The following is a 22,682-nucleotide window of genomic DNA, read 5'->3' on the forward strand; positions in this document are numbered from 1 at the left end:
CAAAAAATAAAATAAAGGATACACTTCAATATAATTATTTATATTCTCTATATTTTTACGCTTGTTTATAAGCATAAAATTGCCATCGGCGTTCAATATTAGCTCCGATCCCCACAAGTTCTTGTTTAAAGACTGCGGGAAACTTAGACATTAATAATTCGATATCGGCAGGTCGTAAATTTGTTTCTAATTTACTAACATACGACCAAATATAATCTAAGCCGGCTCCGAAAGGATGCACGTTAAGAAACGTTGAGATAATCCCTATTAACTTCGCTTCCTTTTCAGATAAAGGTTGTGTGGAAATCGTTTCTAAACTTTCATTAATACTACATACACTTTCAGCTTTATCAGATTCATTATCTTCCAAATTAACGATATTGTTATCGATTTGTGATTTTTTTTCTTTTGATATTTTTAATTGGAGCTCTTTTACTTTGGTTTCTTCTTCAATTTGTTTACGTTTAGCTTCTATTAATTGTTGTTGCATCCCTTGTAAGGTTTGTTGAAGCATTTTAAATTGTTTATCTTTTTCATCAATATCTTTTTTTAAATCCATTTTAACAACTTCAACCTATAAATTTTATATAAATAAAAATATTATACATTTATATTCATTCATAATTTCACCTCATTTTTATAAGCTTCAACTTGCATGCGTAAATTATTATTTTCCTCCCTAAGTACGTCTTCTTGATTAATCATATCAGTTCTGGGTTTTTTCCTAATTGTTTCCTCTTCATCAGAAACGTCCATTTCATCATCGGCTTTTTCAACGCTTATTTCGCCATCAAGTTGAACATTTTTTATCTCCTAAAATCCAAGGGACGTATTAACACAAATAAATAAAACGACAACATTCTAAATCAACATTATTAGATAGTACAAAAAAAAATTAAATAAAAAAAAACCGCTAAAGAACAATACATTACTATATTCACGTCAAAGAATTTTTGTTCTTTTTAATTTTTTTTAGTAAATGAATTTAAGTTGGTACAGTTGTTTTCTAAACAAATTCTTGGTTAAATGCATTTACTACTTTATTGTTATAGCCAATCCTCAGCACATTTTGACGCTCCAAATAACGGTTTTTCCAATTGCAATCAGCGACCCGACCCAATCTGTAGATCTCTCATTTTAACACTTACCTTTCCATTTCTTACCTTTATGTTTACGATTTCACTGTTATTTGCTTCATGATTGATTAGACCGTGCCATTACAAGAAGTATTTGATAACATCCACTTTGATTTATTATTTATGTTTATTTCAAGAATTAACAGGTGTGTTAAAAGTACTCGCACAATATTTACTTATCTTTAAAAATTAAAAAACATTGATTTGGAGGCGCCAACTATTAAAATCTATTAAGAAAGGGTTAAATTGGGCTAGAACTAATCGATAAATAGATTTACTGAATGTAAAGTTATTATTTTGCATTGGGGTTACTTTGCGCACGTAAATAAAACGACGTTGGCAGATTGTTGGTTAAATGATTTAAAAATATTGACAGGATGCTAATGGCGATGCTGAGTTGTTAGAAATAATATTTAGGATAGCCTGGAACGTTATCCTGTTCATAACAGGAACGTTGAGTGAACGAGATTGAGTGTCTGAAGTAGAACTCCACAGGAATACATTTTTATCGTGATTTTATGTGCTTACTTTGAACCTATTATCTGTCTAATTGGCACTTCTAGTTAAGTAGGAGATGCAGCATAACACCGAGCTGTGTTCAAAGGAAAAACGACTCATGAAATTACTGCAGCGTAGTGTGTACAAAGTTTTTTGAGCCAGTAAGAGTGGCAACAATATTTCTAATTAGTATCCTAGAGCGTTCACGTTTTCAGGTTTACATTAGTTTACGATATATTTCCTCTTATTTCCTTGAAATATTTATTCTTCTGACGTTCTTGTAAATTTCCGGATGACAACAGGTGCTGATCATCGAGTAGCTTGGGAGTTGCCGTGAGATGTAAAGTTAGACTAGCTCTGTTAGATGGTCTAGAGTAAAAAAAGTGAAACCGTTCACAGACCCAAAGGTTTGCCTCGGAACAAGATTACGATACGATAAGAAAACAAGATATGGTGATGACACACGCAAGAAGTTGGACACGAGTAATGAAATAGCGACACAAAGGCAAGGTATCGGTCAATAAGAGTGCTTAAAACCACTGTAACCGCGGTAATTATCCCCTACTGTATATCAACTGAAACAAAATCAAGAATATATACGGTATGCGTGAGTAAACAAGTGGTGGAGAGAGTGGTTAATACGCGCAAAATTTTGAAATTATTATATTTCCCAGGATAATCTTAAAGCTGTTTTAGAACGTTGGGTGTACATCAATCCATAAATTGCCCGTTTTTTATTTTTGACACACTTTGACAACAAATCAAAATTTTATCAGATTACATCACCACTTTAAAGTTCAACGGAATGAATTAGATTTCTTGTTAACAGATATTTACTACAATTTATTTGAATTGGCAGATGATGAGTAAAAGACAGAATTAATATGAGTTAAGATAACTTATAATAACTTTTCAACACCCTGTATTAATCATACACAATTATTTAATCAACAAATTAAGATAAATATCATAACTTATTAGGTTGTTATCAAAATCCTCTTGTAATAAATAATCATAACTATATCCCAAAAGGAAAATTTTGTTGACCAAAAAAATAAAAAAAAATATAATCGGAAGAATTTTCGATTTAAGATTTCGCACTGTTTTTCTTTAAGCTTGTTTTTTTGAGAACTGGAAATCTTAGCCTACAGGCATGCAAAGAGAATCCGCAAGCTTTACAAATAACACTTTTTAACATCTTTAAAAACATTAAAACAATTTATTTTTATTACATGATTTCTTATAGAAAATTCAGTGTATCTTTACACTTAAATTTGTAAATCTTGCGGTGTATTACGTACCATCGATTGCTTTTTCCACAGTTCAATGTTCTTTCTTTGCGCTTTGGTGAAATGGTCCCAAACCTTCTTATGGCAGGCGGCCGAGAACAAACGCTCGATTTGACTGACTGAGACAGGGACACGCAAACAAATGATTAAACCATCTTAGATCATTATAGATCTCCTGCGCGCGGTTTATTTTATAATAAATAATTACATTTGTAATGAGAAACAAAAGAAAGTAATCCCCCCAATATCATACTAAATCATTATTGTAAAGAACACAAAAAGTGAAATAAAAGAAATTATTTTGGAGATAAATTAAAAAAAAAAAAAGCAGAAAATAAAAAAAAATAATTTACCTATTCGTTTTTTAACCTGTTTTGGTTCTTACTTCTATCTAAAGAGCTTGAACACTGGTTTTTGTACAAAAATTGGAACAAGTTTTAATTTGATTAGATTAGATATTTAATTTTTATTACCACCATCGCTTTTAATCAATTTAATAATGAAAGTTACAATTAATACGAAAAATCAGTGTACACACTTCAAAAATACATCAGAATTTATCTCTAATAAATAAAAAAAAATTTAAATACACATTTGTCCCCAGAAGATATCTCGTTTTGTCCGATATACTTACTACACATTAATCGTACCAATTTATGAAAAAAAATGATAATCTCCTAGCTAATAACAAACATAAACTTACATTGTAATAAAATCCCCTGCATCCGTCCTTTCATTATTTCCCGAGCCTTCATCAATTCATCTTCGTATTGAGTTTTTTCATTAAGTAGTCTTCGAACATGCGAATTCGTCGATTGGATCATCGAATAAAAAGTATTTGCATTTCTTTTACTGCAATCCCCTCGTTCTAACCATGTTATCACAATCTGCAATAACAAATCAAACTTTAATCTTTCCTAACACAGCTTTGGTAAAACAATCATGTTTTTTAATTTAAAAATTAAATTAATTTAAAATAGTTTTATTTAAAAAAGCTCAAATCATTGATTTTAAATTTTATTAATATTGATTAATAAAAAGTAAATTAATGAAAAAGTTTCTAACCTATAAATTTTTTTTTTTGTAAGTCCTTTCAGTTTTAATTAAAATGTTAATTTAAATTAGTTATAATTTTAAGTTAATTTTAAAAAAAATTAGAATAAAATTAGTTTTTAAAAAATAATTTAGGTTAACAGCGCCATCTCTTGACAAACGAAAACAGTAATTTCGCAAGAACCCTTCACCTTTAACACAACTTTTGGGCTAATTAAACTTTGTAGACAAACAAATTGAATATAAAGTATTTTCGTTTCATTTACTGCATTTACTGGTAACAAATCAAACTTTGAACTTTTTTAAATAATAAATTATAACCTGCACAGCTTTCGTAAAAGTATCATCTTGCTTTAATTTCTCAGAAACAGCCGAAGCTTCATGATCTGTATAATGTACAACTGGTGGTGGTGATGGTGGTCTTAATCGCTCCTCTTCCATTCGTTCTCGGTGCCGTTGTTCTCTTTGTAATTGCCGTTGTCTACATTCCCATTCATATTGGTCATCTCTCGCCTTAAAAACAGTTATTAAACAAAAATAATTAATTAAAAGTAAATTACCTGAGCATAATCAACATGTAAACGTCCAGTATTTGGGGGATCATTATTAGAACCAATACGAATTCGATACCCAGAAAGAAAAATAGCTGAATCGATGGATGCTTCATAAACAAATCGGATATGACAAAAATTTTTTTTGCTTAAACGTAACGTAGTTATCTCTCCACAACGTTCAAAAACTTCGGTAATTATTTCTTCGGTCATATTCTCTGGGAGACCACCTACGAAAACTGTTCTACACCCCGGTGGCCTTTCTCGTGTAGTCGGAGGTGGGGCGTTTGGATTTGGAGGAAATAACGTACAACTCTTACAATGTATAATTTCTTTAACTGGGTTAATAATAATACTTGGTTCTGTAGGAATAATATTCGGATCTGGTGCCATCATCGGAGGAATCATCCCGTAATTCCCCATCGACATCATATTTGGGTCCATAATCATATTTACACCAACCATCGGATAACCCATCCCCATAACTCCACCCCATACATTCGGAGGTATCCCGTTTTGAATGGGAATCACTTCCGGGGTATTAGAGAGGTTAGAATCGGAGTCATCACGAGTTTTATCAGATTCCCTTCGATCGCGTCTTGACCCTCGTTCCAATCGGCGATCTTTCCGTGATTTTTGAGGAGGACTTTGACTATTATCGTCTTTATTATTATCTTCGACAACTATCTTGGAGGTGGTCGGGTTTGATTTTGAAACGAATTCTGCGGTGGTATCGTTCATTTTGTTACTAGTACCGAATGGATCGCGGAAGTCGATTGACTCAGAACCGCCGCCAACGAGAAAATTCTGCGGCCCTGTGCGGACATTTATTTTTAAACGTGAAAAATCAATATCGCCCTTGTATTCGCAGTCAGATCCGAGGCATATTGAATGAAACTTACCTAACTGGGATTGGCTTGTATAGTGAAACGCCATATCAATTAATCACGGATTTATACCTGATCTTTAATAATTTGTAAATTCACTTTAACGTATTTATAAATAAATTATCACACGCGGTCGAAACTCGAGACACAACTTTTCAATCGATATGTCATATCAATTTCATAAAAGCTTGTATATTTAATTAACAGCTTTATTTAAAAAAGCTCAATCTTTAATTTTACTAACATTGATTCATAAAAAGTAAATTAATAAAAACATTTCTAACCTATAAATTAAGTTTTTGTAATGTCAAAAATTATTTCTGTACTTATCAATTTCAATAAAAATATTATTTTAATTTCTGTTAATTTGAATTAACTAATTGAAATAAATTATGATTTTCAGTTAATTTAAAATAAATTAGAATAAAATAAGTTTTTAAAAATAATTCAAGTTGATAGCGCCATCTCTTGATGGCAAAAATCGGCAATTGTGGAAGAACCCTTCAAGGTTAACCGAAATTTCTCGCATTTCTACTATTAAATATCTGTTCCATAATTATACAATATACAGCGTGTCCCGTATCTTCCGCATCAGAGCATTACACGGTTGTAGGATACATTATTCTGAAGCGATCTTTCTAATAAAATTTTTTCGAAATGTTTATAATAACCGCACGGGAACTGTTTAAAGGAACTGTTTTTCGTCCAATCAGCAGATCGCAAATCAGACTCAGGTAATCGGTGCCACCCTCGGCCGGTCCGCTACGCCGATGATAACTCGTTTCCCACGTGTACTCACCAATAAATTCGTCATGGAAAGAGAAATAAACTTTTTCGATGAATCAAAGTCGTCCGTTATTGGTCGTCGTTAAACAGTTCCCGTGCGGTTATTATAAACATTTCGAAAAAATTTTATTAGAAAGATCGCTTCAGAATAATGTATTCTACAACCGTATAATGCTCTGATGCGGAAGATACGGGACACGCTGTATATGTGCATTGGTGTTAAGTCCAAACTTGTCATTATACCCTGATAAAAAATGATATTAAGTACTGTACCTAGAAGTAAGAGTTTTGTTTCTGTATTGTGTAATAGTTATTTATATATTAATATACACACGTAAAGTAACCTTAATTAATGGCAACATCGTAATAAAAAGTAAGAAAATATAAAATAATTAATCTATCTTTAATTTTTTTTATATTATAAACAACGTATATTAAGAAAAATATTTTAACTTTAAATAAAAATGCAAAAACTAGTGACGATGATGTCCTCTTCTATTCTGATACTGGCGGTTTTGATTGATTCTGATCATATGTGGACGTACACCATGCCCCACAATGTTCACAACCATATGAAACTAAAAGAAAAATTGTAACGTATTATAATATAATTACACTGTGCTGCAAACTTTAACTTTTTTTTGTGTACAGTAGATCAGTTGACTGCTTTTAGTTAACTTTGGGTTGCTGATTTCAAATATGCCTCCCATTTTTTGTAACACGTCACGTATTCTTTTTTATTTAGGTTTCTCACGGCTGCGAGACTTAGGATTTTATAGGGAAACCACTAGTGTCATGTTTGTACCACTTCCCATTACACCGGAAATTGTTACTAACATCACTATTTTTAAGAAAATTTTGAAATTTTATTTAGCTGTTGGTTACATAACATAATTCTAAATAACTGAAATTTTAAAATTTTCTGTAACCGTTTAGTGGTACAAACATGACACTACCACTAAAAGGTTGATCTCTTCACCTTATATCATGGTGCCAAATATTAAATTCATTGCATTTATAGTTTCCCTATAAAATCCTATGTCCAGCAGCAGTAAGACACCTGAGTAAAAAAAAAAAAAAAAAAAGGTGACGTGTTACAGAAAAATGGAAGGCATATTTGAAATCAGCAACGCAAAATATTTACTAAAAACACTCAACTCATCAACTGTACAAAAATCTTGCAGCACAGCGTTATTATAATAATAATTCAAAAACTTACACGTGCTTGGGGATCAACCTCGACATCATGTATTCCGGGCAATGGAGGTGGTGCTAGGCTTCTACGTTGATCGTAATGCTGGTGAACATCCTCAAGAGGATCAACTTTTAATTTATCATCTTTGGCGATTCCCAACTCTTCTTTTGCCATTTCGGCACCTTGCATAACTTGGTTTTCATGTAAAGTATTTGTATCGGAATAAAGAGGGCATAAGTGGAATTGATCGCCACCTTGGCCGTTAAAATGTTTATAATCTTTAACAGGAGCTAAACATACATAACACATTGATGCCCCGCAACTGCAGGTCATTTTATTGCAGCCGTCTTCTTTAATAAACTTCAAACCACATTTATAACACACTCTAAAAATAATTAATGTAGAATTCTTCTTAATTTTATTTGATTAATTTACCTAACCAACGCTTCAGTCATTTTATTTTCAATATAAATTCTTTTTTTAACATCGTCATCTTTCTCGATTTCATCGCACCTTAAAGGCACATGAGATGGTTCTTTACATTCGCGACAACTCTCTTTCATACATTCAGTATTGAGGCACTTGAATATCTTATCGCCGGGAGCAGGAATCGTAGCAAAATCACAAAACGGACAGGTTACAACATCATCTATTCCCGCTGCTTTTACTTCTTGTAATTGTTGACGTTGTGCGACTTTTGAAAAGAATTTTGGAACTAACGCATCCTATAAAATTATTAAATATATTAAAACGATTTCTTCTAAACATCAACAGATAAGCTAAGTGACTTTAAATCAAATGAACAACTAATATTAATTGTAAGACTATAACGGTGGAGCAGGGTCAAGAGTTGAAGATGACGTAGTTAGAAGACACAGTGAAATTAATTGGAGGTGCAAGATCAACAGAATAAATTGAGTTGTTAGTGGCATTTATCGAGAACCAAGGAATAACGAGAATTGAGATTAATGACAACAGGGAAGTCATAATATTGGAAGAAGACTGCAGTGGTTATTCTAATTTAACTACTAACAATAAATAATGAATTAATTAAATTTGGATTTAATGTCTTTGGACGATGTTTCTGATGTTTTTTGAAGTTATATCCTAATTTATTTATATGGCAACAACGAATATATCATATAAAAACGGAATATATAAAAATAATAATTGGAATCAAAAAATAAATGCAAAACAATAACAAACGTAGGTTATGCTACAAAGACGTTATACGATGAATGGTGAACCGATTAAGTATGGATTCAACGTGTTAATCCACAGATTAACGAGTTTAATGAACATATAAAGATGACTTTACTGAATAGAAGACCTCATACATAGTATGTAAATCGATATAATTCAATATTTAAGAATGGTAGTAAACGTGATCCAGCGACATTGTGCATTTGAATGTTTTCAAGAAATTACACAAGAAACAACACATTTACTTTTGACGCGAACTGTATATTAAAATCATTACGAATTCATTAATTTTTACCTTTAACATTTTTATGGTAAAATTCACTTCACATCCAGCCAAACATGGAAAATCAGATTTCCCCTCATTAAACGCAATTTGCACACTAGTTTCAACGCAGCGTTTACAAAAATGACACCCATTTTCGCACATTACGCAATCTTTAGGCATAACTTCATCATCGTAACAGCAAGCGCAAGTTAACATTAAACCGTTCTTTTTGGCTTCTTCGCGTTCTAAAGTTTCTTGATGTTTTTTATCCTCAACTCGTTTTAAAATAGCGGCACGATTAGTTAAATAGGCAATCTAAAATTAATATTAATTAAAGCGGGATAAAAAAATAATTTTTTAAGTCTTACTTCTTGTAATAATGGAATATTTTGTAAAGCAGATAAATCAACGTATACCGGTCTACGCACGGTTTTCATAGTTTTCACATTATTTAAATGTTCAGCGGCGATTATTAAATTTTGTTCGTATAAAGATGGGGGCATATCGCGAATTGCTACTCGAGAATAAAGATTCTTTAATACTAAACCGCAAAGATGACGTTCGACTTGATTATCAGATCTAGTTCGTCTGCTAAGATCTTTAAAATATGTTTCCGGGTCTTTTATTATATCCAAGAAATTATCAACATTAAATTCGGTTGTGTATTGCCGGACTTGGGCGTTTAATTGTTGACGCCTATAAAAAAGTTATAGGAAATTAATAATATTAATAATCAAATACTTTTAATAAAGCTTTTTTTCTACCTTAAATATTCCTTCTTTGTTGGATAATTACGTTTCTCCAAATGACTCGAAATAAACTCACTTAGCCCATCAGGTTCGGAAAGATAAATTAACGCTTGTGATTCAAGATAGGTTGGATCAGCATCAGGGAATATATCCTTCAATAATTGAGTTTGCGTTTCAAGATCCATTTCCGCAATAGGTGATGGAGATTTTCGTGATCTTTTTGGGTAATTTGGATCATTAAAAATAATTTCCAAAATTTGACCGATGTGTTGTTCATTTTTTGATTTTCCAATACACAAATCCTTAATGTATGTGGGACATGCGTCCGGAAACATCTCCATGATGTGAGAACTTAATTTTGAGCAATAAGAAGATTTTGACTTATTACCTCTTTTACAAGTCTTTGCTGGTAAAGCTACCGCACCAATTTCTTCATCATCGTTATCAAGATCCGACAACAAATCTTCATTTATTTCAGCATAATCACTTAAATCGATCGGTTCATTATCTGGTTGAAATCGAGCCGGTTTTAAAATAGCCTTGTGTTTCCGTTGGGTGCTTCAAAAAAAAATATAAATTTAATTGTTACCACATTAATTTAACTCACCATTTACAGCGCTTTCTACATAATTTTCTACATTTTTCATTAGTTTCTCTTATATAATCTATTTCTTCATCACTATCAGAGTTAACATCGGAAATAATAGCATCATAATTTCTTTCGTTAGGAAATATTCGATCTAATTTCTGTTTTTTGTTTTCATTACTCCTCGTTTCTCTATGACGAACAAAACTAAATAAGAAACCAAATTATTGTGATAATGTATTAATTTGAAATACGCTCTTTATTACTTACTCGAGAGGTTTATGTTTAGTACCGGTTGATTTAGAGTAGGGCATTGTTTCTAAAACAATAAAAAAATTAATTTATAACGTTGAAATATAATTGTTATTTTATAACGTAAATTGTAGGAATGGGAGGAATAAACTAAAAGATGAGAAACATGATCGCAAATGCGATAAGGATCAACTTTTTTGTAAAACCGGATTTTTCCTCTTAAATACAAAAATAAAGTACAGGGTATATCAAAAGTAAAGTTAAAACTTGAATGGAAAAGCATTGTTAAATTCGTTTTTGATTAAAACTCTTGATTACTATATACATATGGTCTAAGTTTCTTTTATTATATTCTTACCAGTAGAAGAGGAAGCAATATATTCTCTATTTTCTTGTGGCTTGGGATGATAAAAAACTGGTTGTCTAAGTATACCTAATCCATCTGTTTGTCCTATATAATAAAAATCACAATTAAAACTATTAATATTTGACAAAACAGGGTAAAATAAATAATTCATACAAGTCAATTTTGACAACTAAGGCCCACTTTTACCACACTCATGAAAAATTGTCTAAAGGATAGTTGCCATGGTTACAGCGCTGTTAAGCGCTCTCATTGGCTAAGAGCTGTATTTATCTATGAGATAAGTCAATATCAAGAGGTGGTTAAACTGGGCTAGTCTCTAAAACTAACAACATTCAAGGTGGATTAATAGAAAATATAGATTATAAAAAAATCTTTTATCTGTACCTTTATTAGCTTGAAAATTTGTTTCAACATCCATTTGGTTATTTATAAATTCTTCATTTCCATCACTAAAACGTTCCAGGAAATCTGTAACTTCATTACATGAAGATGAACATTTAAAATCATCGGACTGTGGTTGAACCAATGACTCCATGGGTTTACAAGTTACTTTTCCGATTTGTTCCGTCCTATTAAAAGGAAAATCAACAAAACGATTGGGTGACATTGATTGATTAACATTTGTTGATGTTTCAGGTCTAACAATAGTCGCTGAAGGTGTACTTTTTGTAGAAAAATCATAAAAATTACTTCTATATGTACTACATGATGGTTGCATTACAGAACTTGTAACGCTATTACCATCATTAAAATTATTTATATTTGGATTGACTCCATAAGATGACCACATTGCAGGAGGAGAAGAATTAAATAAATAATCTAAACCATTTTCTTGAATATCATTATCTCGAACACCATTATCTTGGATACCACTATCGGGAATATTGGAAGTGGATGGATTTTTCTGAACCAAATGATTTTCCAAGTGCATTTTAGTATACATTGATAAAACACTTAGAATAGTTTGCATTTTATTATGACCATTTCCATTAATCATTTTATATATTTTATTAATATTTGTACTTGTACATTGAGGAAAAATCCTACATAAAGCTTCCACTTCATTTAATTCGTAGTCTTCAAACATTATCTCTTCATTTCCTCTTCCAAAACAATGATCGTTTACAAGCTTTTGAGCAATTTCGAGTTCTTCACCAACGAGGGAGTTGGATTGAAAAAACTTTAAATAATCATCTTGATTTTTAATAACACCCAAGTTAATCAAATCTTGGGCGTATTGAAATAAATCCTAATCGCAAAAAAAGGATGATATCATATAAATAAAGTACATAACACGATGACTAACCTTAGATTTATCAAAATCTTCCATAACTACGATTATTGTTATATTACTTTTATATAACAGATTTAATAGCACTTTCCTTGATTAATTAAACATGAAGAACAAGTTCAAACACATTCACGAAATAATTGAGGAGATAAAACCTTGTGCGATTGTGGTTGAGGCAGTACTTGTCATTTAAATGTTTATTTTAAAGCGACATCTACATTTCAACCTTTACTTATTTTTTAAATAACTTTAAATTATTAAATAAAAACTAAGTTCATCTTGGGATTGAATCGCTTTTTATTAATCTTTGAATATTATAAGTTATACTTTTAGAAATAATGTTTTCATTTCAAATTTTGGTTTGATGAAATAAGTAGTGCCAACTTAAAAAATTAAGAGTTATAATTTATATTATTTAAGAATGTTTATTAAAATGAAATAAATTGTATTTTTATTTTTTTTAAGTGTATAATATATTGTTTTATTTTTTTTAATTTTCTTTTTAATTTGATTAAATGGACAATAAGGGGTACCACACCAATTAAATTAACATTTAAAAAAATGAAATTTTGTACATATATATACTTAAATAAAAAGAAACTTTTTAACAAATTTATTATTTAAACAAACTTAACGATAGCAAAGAGAAATCGTAAAAAGACACAAAATTAGTGTGTAAGTAGACGGCAAAAAGAAAAAGTGTCCAAGAACCGTAACGTTTTCAATAATGGTAAATTAAATGCATGTTTAATATCTTGTAATGTTATGTTCTTTCGTTGCGCGTTCTCTTAAACTTGTTATTCTAACAAATCTAACTGTAAATAATCGCAAATACTAACATATTTTATTAAAAAAAACTTAATTTTTTTAAATTTTTAATCTTTTAGGTTATAATAAACCACGATAATAAACATGTAATTTGACATTTTATGTCATTTAAATGTCAAATTGACGTTTAAAGTAATAGAAGTTGTATAATTTTAAGTTTACATTTTTAAATACGAATGAGTCTTGGCGGGGATAAAATGTGCATGCGCAGATAACGTGTGGCAAGAATCGCAGTTATAGTACAGCTGGTGCAGGATTATGTAGGTAAATGTCAAACGCTTTAAACAATTTTTTTAACTTACAACAGCGGCGTGTTACAATAGTGCGAAATATGTGCAGTGCATTAAGAAATAACTGTTAGCGTAAGCGGTAAGTATAAAACGATTAGCATACGGCCGACTTCCGCGTACGTTTAATTTAGGAAACTCTAAGAGAAGCGTGTTTCGTTATTTTTAGTTTTCGGGGTTCGTTGTCGTGAAATATCAAACGTTTGAGTCATGGAAGAGCTTGAAAAACAATCGGACGTGGATACAACTCCAGTTCCGGATTCGCCAAAACCTCTCGCATTTACCATTGACTTTGGAGAAGGAAAAGTGGATAAGCAACGGCATAAATTGTTGATGGAAAAGTATCAGAAACGACAATTAAGCGTTACGGAAAAGAAGGAGAAGCAGAAAAGTAAAGGAAGTACAACCGGTAAAACAAGGGATGATTTAAGTTTACCTCTGAAGAACGTCACCACAGATCGAATGACTCAATCGTGTAAGTTTCCCAGCGTTTCTAGTCCTGAAATAGAGCTGAGGGATTCAGAAATAGTAGTTTCGACGAAATTAGTACGCTACGCCAATTTAGAATGTGATAATAAAAGTTTAGAAAAAGATTTATTTGTTGATGGTACTGATTTTGATTTTGAAGCTGATTTTGATAAATCCGATAACATAAGCGATGCCGGAACGTATACGTTGGACGCGGACAATTACTCGGAGGAACAAAAAGAAAGAATGAGCATCGATAGAGAATTTCAAATCGAACAAGTTTCACTTTTACGCAAAACAGAAGATTATATTAAAAGTTTAGATATTGGAAAACCAGTTGAACCTGAACTGACACTCCCGAAGCCCCAAACCTTAGATTTAAGTAATAGTCAAAAATCGAATCGACTAATTGAGCAAAAACAAAGGTTATTATCACCGATTCTATCCCCGACACAAAATTTATCAATAACACAAAATAACAAACAAGAAGTTAAAGTAAACAATGAAGATCAAAGTAAAACTTTTACTAAAATTATGTTTCCAAGTCCGAAAGCAAAAACCGGAATCGGATCTGAACAACCGCCGGATCATGGTAGCGTTATATCGGTAACTTCAAGTGGTGCTTTTCGTTCAAGAAACGAGAAGAAACGACATGTTAGACATTTAAGTTTAAGTAAATCCGGGGTCCAAGTTGAAGCGTACACAGAAAACGGTTTTCAAAATGAAATTATAATGGCTCCAATCCCAAACAGTTCAACATTAACGGCCAGTGTTGTTCATGTAACGGATAATTTTCCCAAACCACCCGAGGTGCGAAGGAGTTCGTTCGAACTTGGAATAGTCGGAAATAAATTAACTAATATACCATTTGTTTTGGGATGTGGCGGTAAAATTTCCCCGACGAAAATTCCCTCTCCGATACATACCTCAAGGCCAAGAAGTCGAAACAGCACCGGATCTACGAACATAGATCTTTCCGATAGTAGTTTAGAAACCGAATCTTATTTAAAACCGACGCAAAACATAATAAATTCACTTCAACAAAGGTTATCATTGGATAACGATCAAGATTTGGACGCAACGTATCTTAATAATGATGCAAGAAATTTGCTAAAGAAACCAACTCACTTAAGACATAACTCGTTTGATGATAAAAACTTAAAATTCTCTAATAAACTGGAGCATTTCCAAACGAAAAACTTTCAGGGTATTGATCAAACTTACACCAACGTACTCAATCAATATAAAGTAAACAAAATTCAAAATTCACCAAATAACAGTCCGATACGTCGTTCAAGCAGTTTTTCCACTAATAAAAATCAAATCAATTTGAAAAACTTTTCCAAAGAAACTAATTTAATTAATTCCCCGAACATCAATCGAAACACATCCTCAATTCAAAGGTCTTCATCAACCGCCAACATCAAACCAAATTTATTAACACGACGACCCAGCACGGGATCCGATCATCATCAAAAAATCGACCGAACCATTTACGGCGATACCGAATCGAGTTCTGAAGAAGATTACGATAAGAATATTAAGAAGAAAGATATCACCAATACCCGTTATAATCGGGCGTTTAGTTTACGTCGGGCTCGGTTGGAAGAACCGCCGCCGCCAAAATGTCCGAATACGCCAGAAATGCGCAGGAAATTTCCTGCATCCGAATCCAGCCAACGTGCAATTTCCGTCGACCGAAAACCGACCACAAAAACGAACGACGTGCCAAGCCGATACCTGCAGAGTGTTTCTAAGAAAAATTCGATGCCTCCGCCTCCGTCCGTTAAACCGGAAACCCCAAAAAGTGCCAACAGGGCGGGTAGTGCCGGAAAAGTACCACAACAAACGGGAAAATCACAAGTGTTTTCGCGTACCGATAGTGGACGTTACAGTATGAGGAGTAATAGTAAACCACCTGCCGGAAGTAACACGCCTAAGAATTTAAGGAAAGATTCTGCAGGTGAGTTCAAATTATATTTGGAAGCAAAAAACTTTTTAAGAGTTTCCTTGTTAAGATTTCTTTGTTTGTTTTGCGCAATTAAATGCTCTGCTGATTTTCTGTTATTGTTGAGTTTCTACAGTTTGTGTTTTGAATATGGATTATTCTTTTTTATAATGTTTCAATCTCACTTTAGTAATATATTTATTTTTTTTTGATAAATCCAAGTAGTAACCTAAAATCGAAAAATACAAAAATGATTAAACGAAATTTATATTATAATCAACAAATAATTTCCTTTACGTTATAATTGTGTAAGTCAAAATAATTACTTGCAATTAGTAATTAAATCGAATTTTATCTTTAAATTTAATATTAACTATGATTCATGATAGCAATTGATTAAACGGAAATTGATTGATTTATTGGGGCGACGTTGTAAAAGATCGTTACGATGCGTTACATCGATTTAATGAAATGATTACATCGTTGATTTCTAATTAAAATGGACATTTAATTTTCAACTTTAAAACGAATTCAATAATTCAAAATTCGTAACGAAGCGTTACTTCAAATTAAACTATTTCGAAACACTTTCAACAAGCTAAAAAGAACTTTCTTTCTTAACTAATCTAATTTCTATTATTAATTAATAGATAGTTTTTTTTAATTAATTCTTGACACGCGTGTAATCCGTAAAACGATACCGACTTGATATAACAATTCGATTGTCTTTTAACATCCATTTTAATCGTCATTGGATCATCCTTTCAGCCTACATTCAAGCTAAAGTTATGCGGTCACGTGGGCGCCAGAAGAAGAATCAAACTGAGCCGCCGCTTAATAATTATTTAGGTGGAAGAACGGTGAACTCAAAGTGTTGAGTGGCAAATTATAGACGAAACGCGTTCCAAATGTCGCTACAACGTTGCATGGGGGCACCACGACGTTAACATCAACTTCTGTTAATCGTCAAAGTTTTGTAGCAGCGTCGCGATGCTTCGTTAACTTTTTAACGGAAACTAAACTCTACCGAGTACTGTTATGTCATTAGAAGTGAGAAAAGATAAGATTGAAATAGACGTACTTATCTATAGTAGGGTTGGCATTTTTGTTTAAGTTTAAATTTATTTTCTCACAAAAAAGAACTTTCCTGTGGGAATTTACCTGTTGTTGTCGTTTAAGCGTTACGAAACTTTTCGATTCTATATCCGCGTTGATCCGGTAGTCTTTTAATAATTCATGAAGATATTTAAGTAATTTGATTGGGTGCGAGGTACTTCAAATATTCATGAACGAGATTAATGTTTACAAAAATCTTTAAAATTTATTCACTTCACAAAAAGAATGTGGGCATTGTTAAAATTACACGTTTTTTAAATTACCAAACAACCTCATTCATAAATCACTTTTTATCAACGACATTCTTTAAGTCAGTTTCACCAAACGGGTTCGACCCCGTTATTAACCCATTAGCATCATAGGTAAGTTTAGATATGAGCGGATTTTTAGCTAGTTACATCTAGAATTAGGCTTTGTAACTAGGTTTTGGGTTAAGCCGTCTTAAGAGAGGTACGACTAAATCCAAACGTTTCTAGTTCTAGGCTTAGTGTTAGTCTTACGATTAGTGGTAGAGCTAGTATTAGTACTAATAGCTATAATTAATAATAGATCTATAAACTGGACCTGGTCAGCGCAGCTTCGTTTTGGCCTGAAACCTATCTGTTCGACCAGTATTAAACATTAAACACTTTCTGACAGATTCTGTTGTAGATGAGCCTTTCAAGTGATTTGTATGTTAATAATAATTATGCGAAAGGCCTGTAGCTCTTACGTGAGTTGGTTGCTTTCCCTGATTTTAGGATGGCTATTAGCTTTGTTTGTTTGTATTCTCTGGGTAGGTTATTAATCTGGATTATATCACTGAAGAATCTGGCCAACCAAAGTATATTTATTAGGAATTCTAGGTTTAATAATTCGGTGGTTCACGTAGTCGTATTCTTTTCTGTCTATAACCGCGTTGTCATTCCCTTGGTAGAACGATGATGTCTATTTTCTCTCGGGTCGTTCGCGAATGTATCATAATTATAATTTATTCACGTGTATGTAATAAAAAAAGTTTGGCGATATTTGCCACTTGCTCATTTATTCTGTGTGATGTAAATGGGGTTACTAATTCAAATCATATTTATTTCCACATAGAAACAAAACACTTTACTATCAACGTTTTAAAAAGGATTTTAAAATAAATTAATGATACTTAAAAAACACTCTAATTTTAATGTGTATTTGTGTACGTAGCTTTAACGAACAAAGAGACAACAAAACGAAAGTTTATTAAAGAAAATCATGAGTCGTGAGTTGAGTCATAGGTACTTACAATAAACTACACAAATATTGTTGCGTAAACATTCGGTCTTGAAATATTTTTAAAGTAGTAGTAAATATTCGCGACACGGAGAAATTTTAGAAAGCGTGTTTTATTAGATTATTTTAGATTAATCACAAAACTTACTTTTCAATAATAAATACAATAAAACAGTAAAAGGTTTAATATTTTAATAAATCATCGACGTCCATTAATTTAAATGCAATCAACAAATTATTTATTACTTCACAAAACGTACTTTGCGCGAAATCATCGTTATCGATTTTATTTAAAGAGAAAGTAAATTTTTTTAACGTCCATTTTAATTAAAATATATAATATTTCCCACATGCAATGCAAAACAGAAGTGATACTTCACTTGGTAGGTTTCCAACACCTGTACAAAATATACGATTTCAAGCTGTCGTTTGCAATAAAAATAAAAACCTTAAAAACCACTTCCTGTTAACTACCTAACGTCGATGGCTATTGTATTCTTTTATTAACAGGTAATTTCGTTTCGCAAGAAGTACACAATCGACGTTCAACTGTGATGGATAATTAAAGAAAGCTTGGTTGTATTGATAAAATCCTTTAAGCGATGTCGTGAAACTCTCTGTAGAATGCATCAAGTGAAAAATAAAAATGGTTTTGTGCCGTTTATGAGTTTACCGTATGTTTTAAGCTTTCAAGAGTCTAAGATTCTAAAAGATTTCATTAATTTAGGAGCTAATTACTCAAAGATGTGTCTTTTTCGAGTTTCCATGTTTTAAAATAAATAAAAATATCAAGAAATTTTCTCGTAATTAATAGTTTCATTTTGTTTTAATAAAGGCAATTAAAGATTTGATGAGAAAATTTTGTTTTGTATATGTTACAGTTAAAGCATTCATTCCGTGAATGTACACATTGTCTAGTCAATGCATAGATTAACTAATTTATCTAGTTAATGTGTATATGAAAATACGAAATTTAAACTTTTACTAGTTGATGTATACAATTACTAATGACGCTCAGTTAAAGCTTAAAGTACGTTTACTAGTATATTACATAACGAAATCCAACCCATAAAATGGTTACTACTATACTTACTTACTTACTATTTGCATCACATGCAATCCCTTCCATTAAAAAAATTATACCGTAAATTTTCTTTGTCATAACTTTTACTAACATCTGTTAGCAAATGCATACACTGCCTAGTTTATGTACACATTCAATAGTAAATGAACTGAAATGCACACTTTACCTGTGACATATGTATATGTACATTTTATTAAAAACGTTTGAATTTAAGATTAATTTTCTTACATTTGAGGTTATGTCATTATTGTGAATTGAGGATAACTTTTGACAAATAAGTTTTATTAATTATTATATTATAAGCAACAAATAATTTATGTTTTAATCCTAGTAGTAAAAACATTTTTTACTTAGAAATTATTATTAAAAATCTGATAAGTCAAATTTGAAGGCTAATTGTCAAAATTAAATTTTCAAAAAATCACTTTATTTCGATTTAAATTAAATTCACAATCAATTCGATATTATTATTTTGAATTTTAATATTATTATCTTTAATGGATAGCCAAATTATGTATAAAATTTTTGTCGCTATTTATGACGTTTACTTAATTGTCAATTTTTTTTAAATTAAAATATATTTCTTTCTTTAAGGTAAATCAAAATCTGGAGGACGAAGCAACTCATCACTATCCAGCCGAGAAGTTGAATTTCAGAACTGGAAGCGAAGGAAAAGTTATGATCCGATGAAGGCCGCCGCGGAGGGAAAAAGAAAAGCGGAACTAGCGAAAAAGCAGTCGAACATGACCGCTTCGTACACAGAAGGAAATCAGGATTACGATAGTTCGCCTTCACATTCCAGCTCTGTACATCGTTCTCAGGTAATTTAAATTTGATTTATATAAAAGGAAATAACGGAAGTGTTAACCATTTTTCCGTTTATCCCTTTTTAGTGAAGATTTCTTTTTGTTTAACCTCGTTTCTTTTTCATGTTATTTTCTTGTTGTTTTTCTTTTTGTTTATAGTTCAGAAACTAATTGAAACATTATTAGTGCTCTTCAACATCCAGTTGAATTGATTTCTAAGTACATACATATATATAAAAAAATATGATACTGATCAAGATAATTTTTTATTGTAAATATGTAAGTAATTAATAAGATTGAAGTGTTTCGTCCTTTTTTTCTGGGTCAAATTTGAAAATTTACTAACCAATAATAAAATTGAAGTTTAAAATTAAAATGATTTTTTGATTTACTTGTTGTTGCATGATTATAAAACGATTGTTGCTTATTTGGTTGGCTTGCGATGATTCATAAAACGACAAAGAGAGTGAGAAATATCCTGTTTTCGTTTATAAATATCTCTTGTGTAACATCTTGTATTTTTTTTTAAACTTTTACAATTAAACCCTTGACCGATTTTAGAACATTTTTTTCTTTTTATCAAGAGACAATTAATGGCAATTATTATGATGCTATAAATATAAATGAAATTTCTATTTTTAGGTTGTCATCATAAAGATTATAAAATAAATCAATCAGGTACATACAAGTCATTAATTTTTTTCAGCACCTAAAGCTTTTCATTAAAAAAAATAATTTTTTTTTTGTTATTTTTAGGGGATTTTCATCACGAAATATCTGCTAATAATAGCAATAAAAAATATAAATACGGTTTAGCCGTGCGTCTCTTAAGACAGCTAGATGCTCCGAATGTTTCTAGTTCTACGTCTAGTGTTGGTGCTAGTATTAGTTCAATAAAAATGTACAACAACCTAGCGCTGAATAACAACTATAACTAGAATTAACACTATTACTAGAACTAACACTAGAACTAGAAACATTCTCCTTACTTTCTGGTTACTTTCGAGTTCTAGGTCAAGTGTTACTTCTAGTTTTAGTTCAAAAAAAATTAACAGCAGTCTGGTGCTGAACACCTAGAACTAGAAACATTCAGGTTTAGATTGATTTAAAACATATTTACATTATCGAAAAAGATAATGAATCATTTTTTTATGATCACAGCTAAATGTGCTATACTAACACAAAATCTATGTTTTTATGTACGTTTTAATTTTATAAATAATTTTGTATTCTTTTTTTAGAGTTTTCATGGAACCGCAGCTTTGGAACAATTAATCAGTTCGGATGAAGAAGACCAAACGCTGTCTGCCGATGAAGGCTTCAGCCCTCCGACTCCGAGCCCATGCGAACTTAGTCCAGCCAGGGCTAGCTTAAAATACGCATGGCGCGAGCAGATATTGATGGAATAAAAACGAATTAATTTATTTACCATCTCCAACGAAAATTGTTGTATTCATTTTTACCTTAGTTATTATTTTTATTTTATTATTAAGTTAGAATCCGTATTGGTTATTTAATAAGTTTTGATTTATTTCCCCACATGACACCGTTTTATTTTAAATATTATTATTAAAAAATAATTTGCTGCACGAGTGAATAAAAATCAGAAACCTCGATTTAATTATTTATGGTTTATTTAATGTAGCCCATTTTATAAGTTTTCAAAATTTTTTTTTAGATTATAAGTATATGTTATTTTGTCCTTTTAATATTTCGTTTATGTCGTGAGTGCATATCATCGTGCTAATTATTATTACAAAGAAAATAAGTATTAAGATAAAATTAATCAAAAAAAATTAATTTTTCTTTGTTTAATTTTATCTTCATTAATTTAATTTTAATTCAATATAATTTTCAAGTTTTAAGCACAAAATCATGTGATATCCTTTTAATTAAACAAAAAACTAATTTACTAATACATTTTTCTTTTTGGTGCAAATGTGGCCTAGAGCCCAAAAAATTATTACCAGAACTGTAAATCAGTGCAATAAATAATCAAAACGTTTATTTATTTCAATCATTTTGGCGTCTACAAGAAGATGTAGTTAATATTAGTAATTTTTCATAATACTTAATATTTAATGATAAATTGAAACGTGTCACCGAATCTTCCAAAAATCAAGGTAAAAGTAAGAAAAAATTACATCTTGTAAAAGATGAATGTTAGGACTTAAAAGTCCACTCGATGTTTTTTCAGTTTGAAACTGTTTTTTTCTTTGTGTAAACGTGTTGTTGCTTGTATACTTATTACTACAATTTATTATTATTATGAAATTGTGATTTTTACATGAGATTAATCAATTTCTTTTTTTTATGCAATATTTTTTATTCACTTTGTTACGCATTAAATAAAAATCGTGGCTTCAAAAATTAATTAGATTTTCTGAAATTTAAAAGAATAAATATGAAATTAAAAGTTATATTTCGACCGGCACAAATCTATTTGGTATTGAATTATCTGTTATTTATAAAACTGTTTATTAATTGTACAAACATGCTTTATAATAATAAATTATATACAAATCAAAATTTATTGGGTCTTATCTAATTATTTAATTGCTTATTTTATTATTAATAAAAAAAACTATTGAGTGCATGCAATTCAAGGTTTATAGAACATAAGGTTACCTCATTCCCTATGCCTCTGTAGTATCGATTATTACCCCGCAAATTGACGTCACTGGTTCGATACAGTCAGAATAAAAGATAGCCTATACATGTGCCTATACGTGACAACACGATGCGAGGTTTAAATATTTTATATAGACTGTACCACAGTATAGGTGGTGTTG

The 22,682-nt window shown here is 31.0% G+C and overlaps 3 protein-coding genes across 6 annotated transcripts; 1 reads left to right on the forward strand and 2 right to left on the reverse strand.

The window, feature by feature from the left end:
• Positions 1-19: 19 nt before the first annotated feature.
• Positions 20-5,686, reverse strand: LOC111416499 (ecto-NOX disulfide-thiol exchanger 2). Of its 2 annotated transcripts, XM_023048540.2 has the most exons (7): positions 5,430-5,686; positions 4,537-5,342; positions 4,298-4,489; positions 3,627-3,810; positions 2,936-3,042; positions 631-813; positions 20-574 (listed from the first exon to the last, which is right to left on the reverse strand). In XM_023048540.2, exons 1-7 carry the CDS (start codon positions 5,461-5,463, stop codon positions 56-58), a joined length of 2,025 nt encoding a protein of 674 aa, XP_022904308.2. In that variant the 5' UTR covers positions 5,464-5,686; the 3' UTR covers positions 20-55. The 2 variants fall into 2 exon arrangements, with proteins under 2 accessions (XP_022904308.2, XP_022904307.2); XM_023048539.2 differs by having other exon boundaries at positions 4,537-5,685.
• Positions 5,687-6,582: 896 nt separating this feature from the next.
• Positions 6,583-12,296, reverse strand: LOC111416486 (E3 ubiquitin-protein ligase RNF216-like). Of its 2 annotated transcripts, none has more exons than XM_071201427.1 (11): positions 12,124-12,296; positions 11,202-12,066; positions 10,809-10,901; positions 10,469-10,517; positions 10,220-10,390; positions 9,628-10,170; positions 9,232-9,559; positions 8,894-9,178; positions 7,831-8,120; positions 7,420-7,780; positions 6,583-6,778 (listed from the first exon to the last, which is right to left on the reverse strand). In XM_071201427.1, the coding sequence occupies exons 1-11, from the start codon at positions 12,145-12,147 to the stop codon at positions 6,674-6,676; spliced, it is 3,114 nt and encodes a 1,037-aa protein (XP_071057528.1). In that variant the 5' UTR covers positions 12,148-12,296; the 3' UTR covers positions 6,583-6,673. The 2 variants fall into 2 exon arrangements, with proteins under 2 accessions (XP_071057528.1, XP_022904293.2); XM_023048525.2 differs by having other exon boundaries at positions 10,220-10,405.
• Positions 12,297-13,148: 852 nt separating this feature from the next.
• Positions 13,149-22,423, forward strand: LOC111416498 (uncharacterized protein DDB_G0286591). Of its 2 annotated transcripts, XR_002706553.2 has the most exons (5): positions 13,149-13,305; positions 13,393-15,654; positions 19,679-19,905; positions 20,050-20,169; positions 21,132-21,222. XR_002706553.2 is itself a non-coding variant. In XM_023048538.2 (4 exons), the coding sequence occupies exons 2-4, from the start codon at positions 13,434-13,436 to the stop codon at positions 21,297-21,299; spliced, it is 2,616 nt and encodes an 871-aa protein (XP_022904306.2). In that variant the 5' UTR covers positions 13,149-13,305; positions 13,393-13,433; the 3' UTR covers positions 21,300-22,423. The 2 variants fall into 2 exon arrangements, 1 of the variants encoding a protein (XP_022904306.2); XM_023048538.2 differs by lacking the exon at positions 20,050-20,169 and having other exon boundaries at positions 21,132-22,423.
• Positions 22,424-22,682: the final 259 nt, after the last annotated feature.

The sequence above is a fragment of the Onthophagus taurus genome, chromosome 1 (assembly GCF_036711975.1).
Source record: "Onthophagus taurus isolate NC chromosome 1, IU_Otau_3.0, whole genome shotgun sequence".
NCBI lineage: Eukaryota > Metazoa > Arthropoda > Insecta > Coleoptera > Scarabaeidae > Onthophagus > Onthophagus taurus.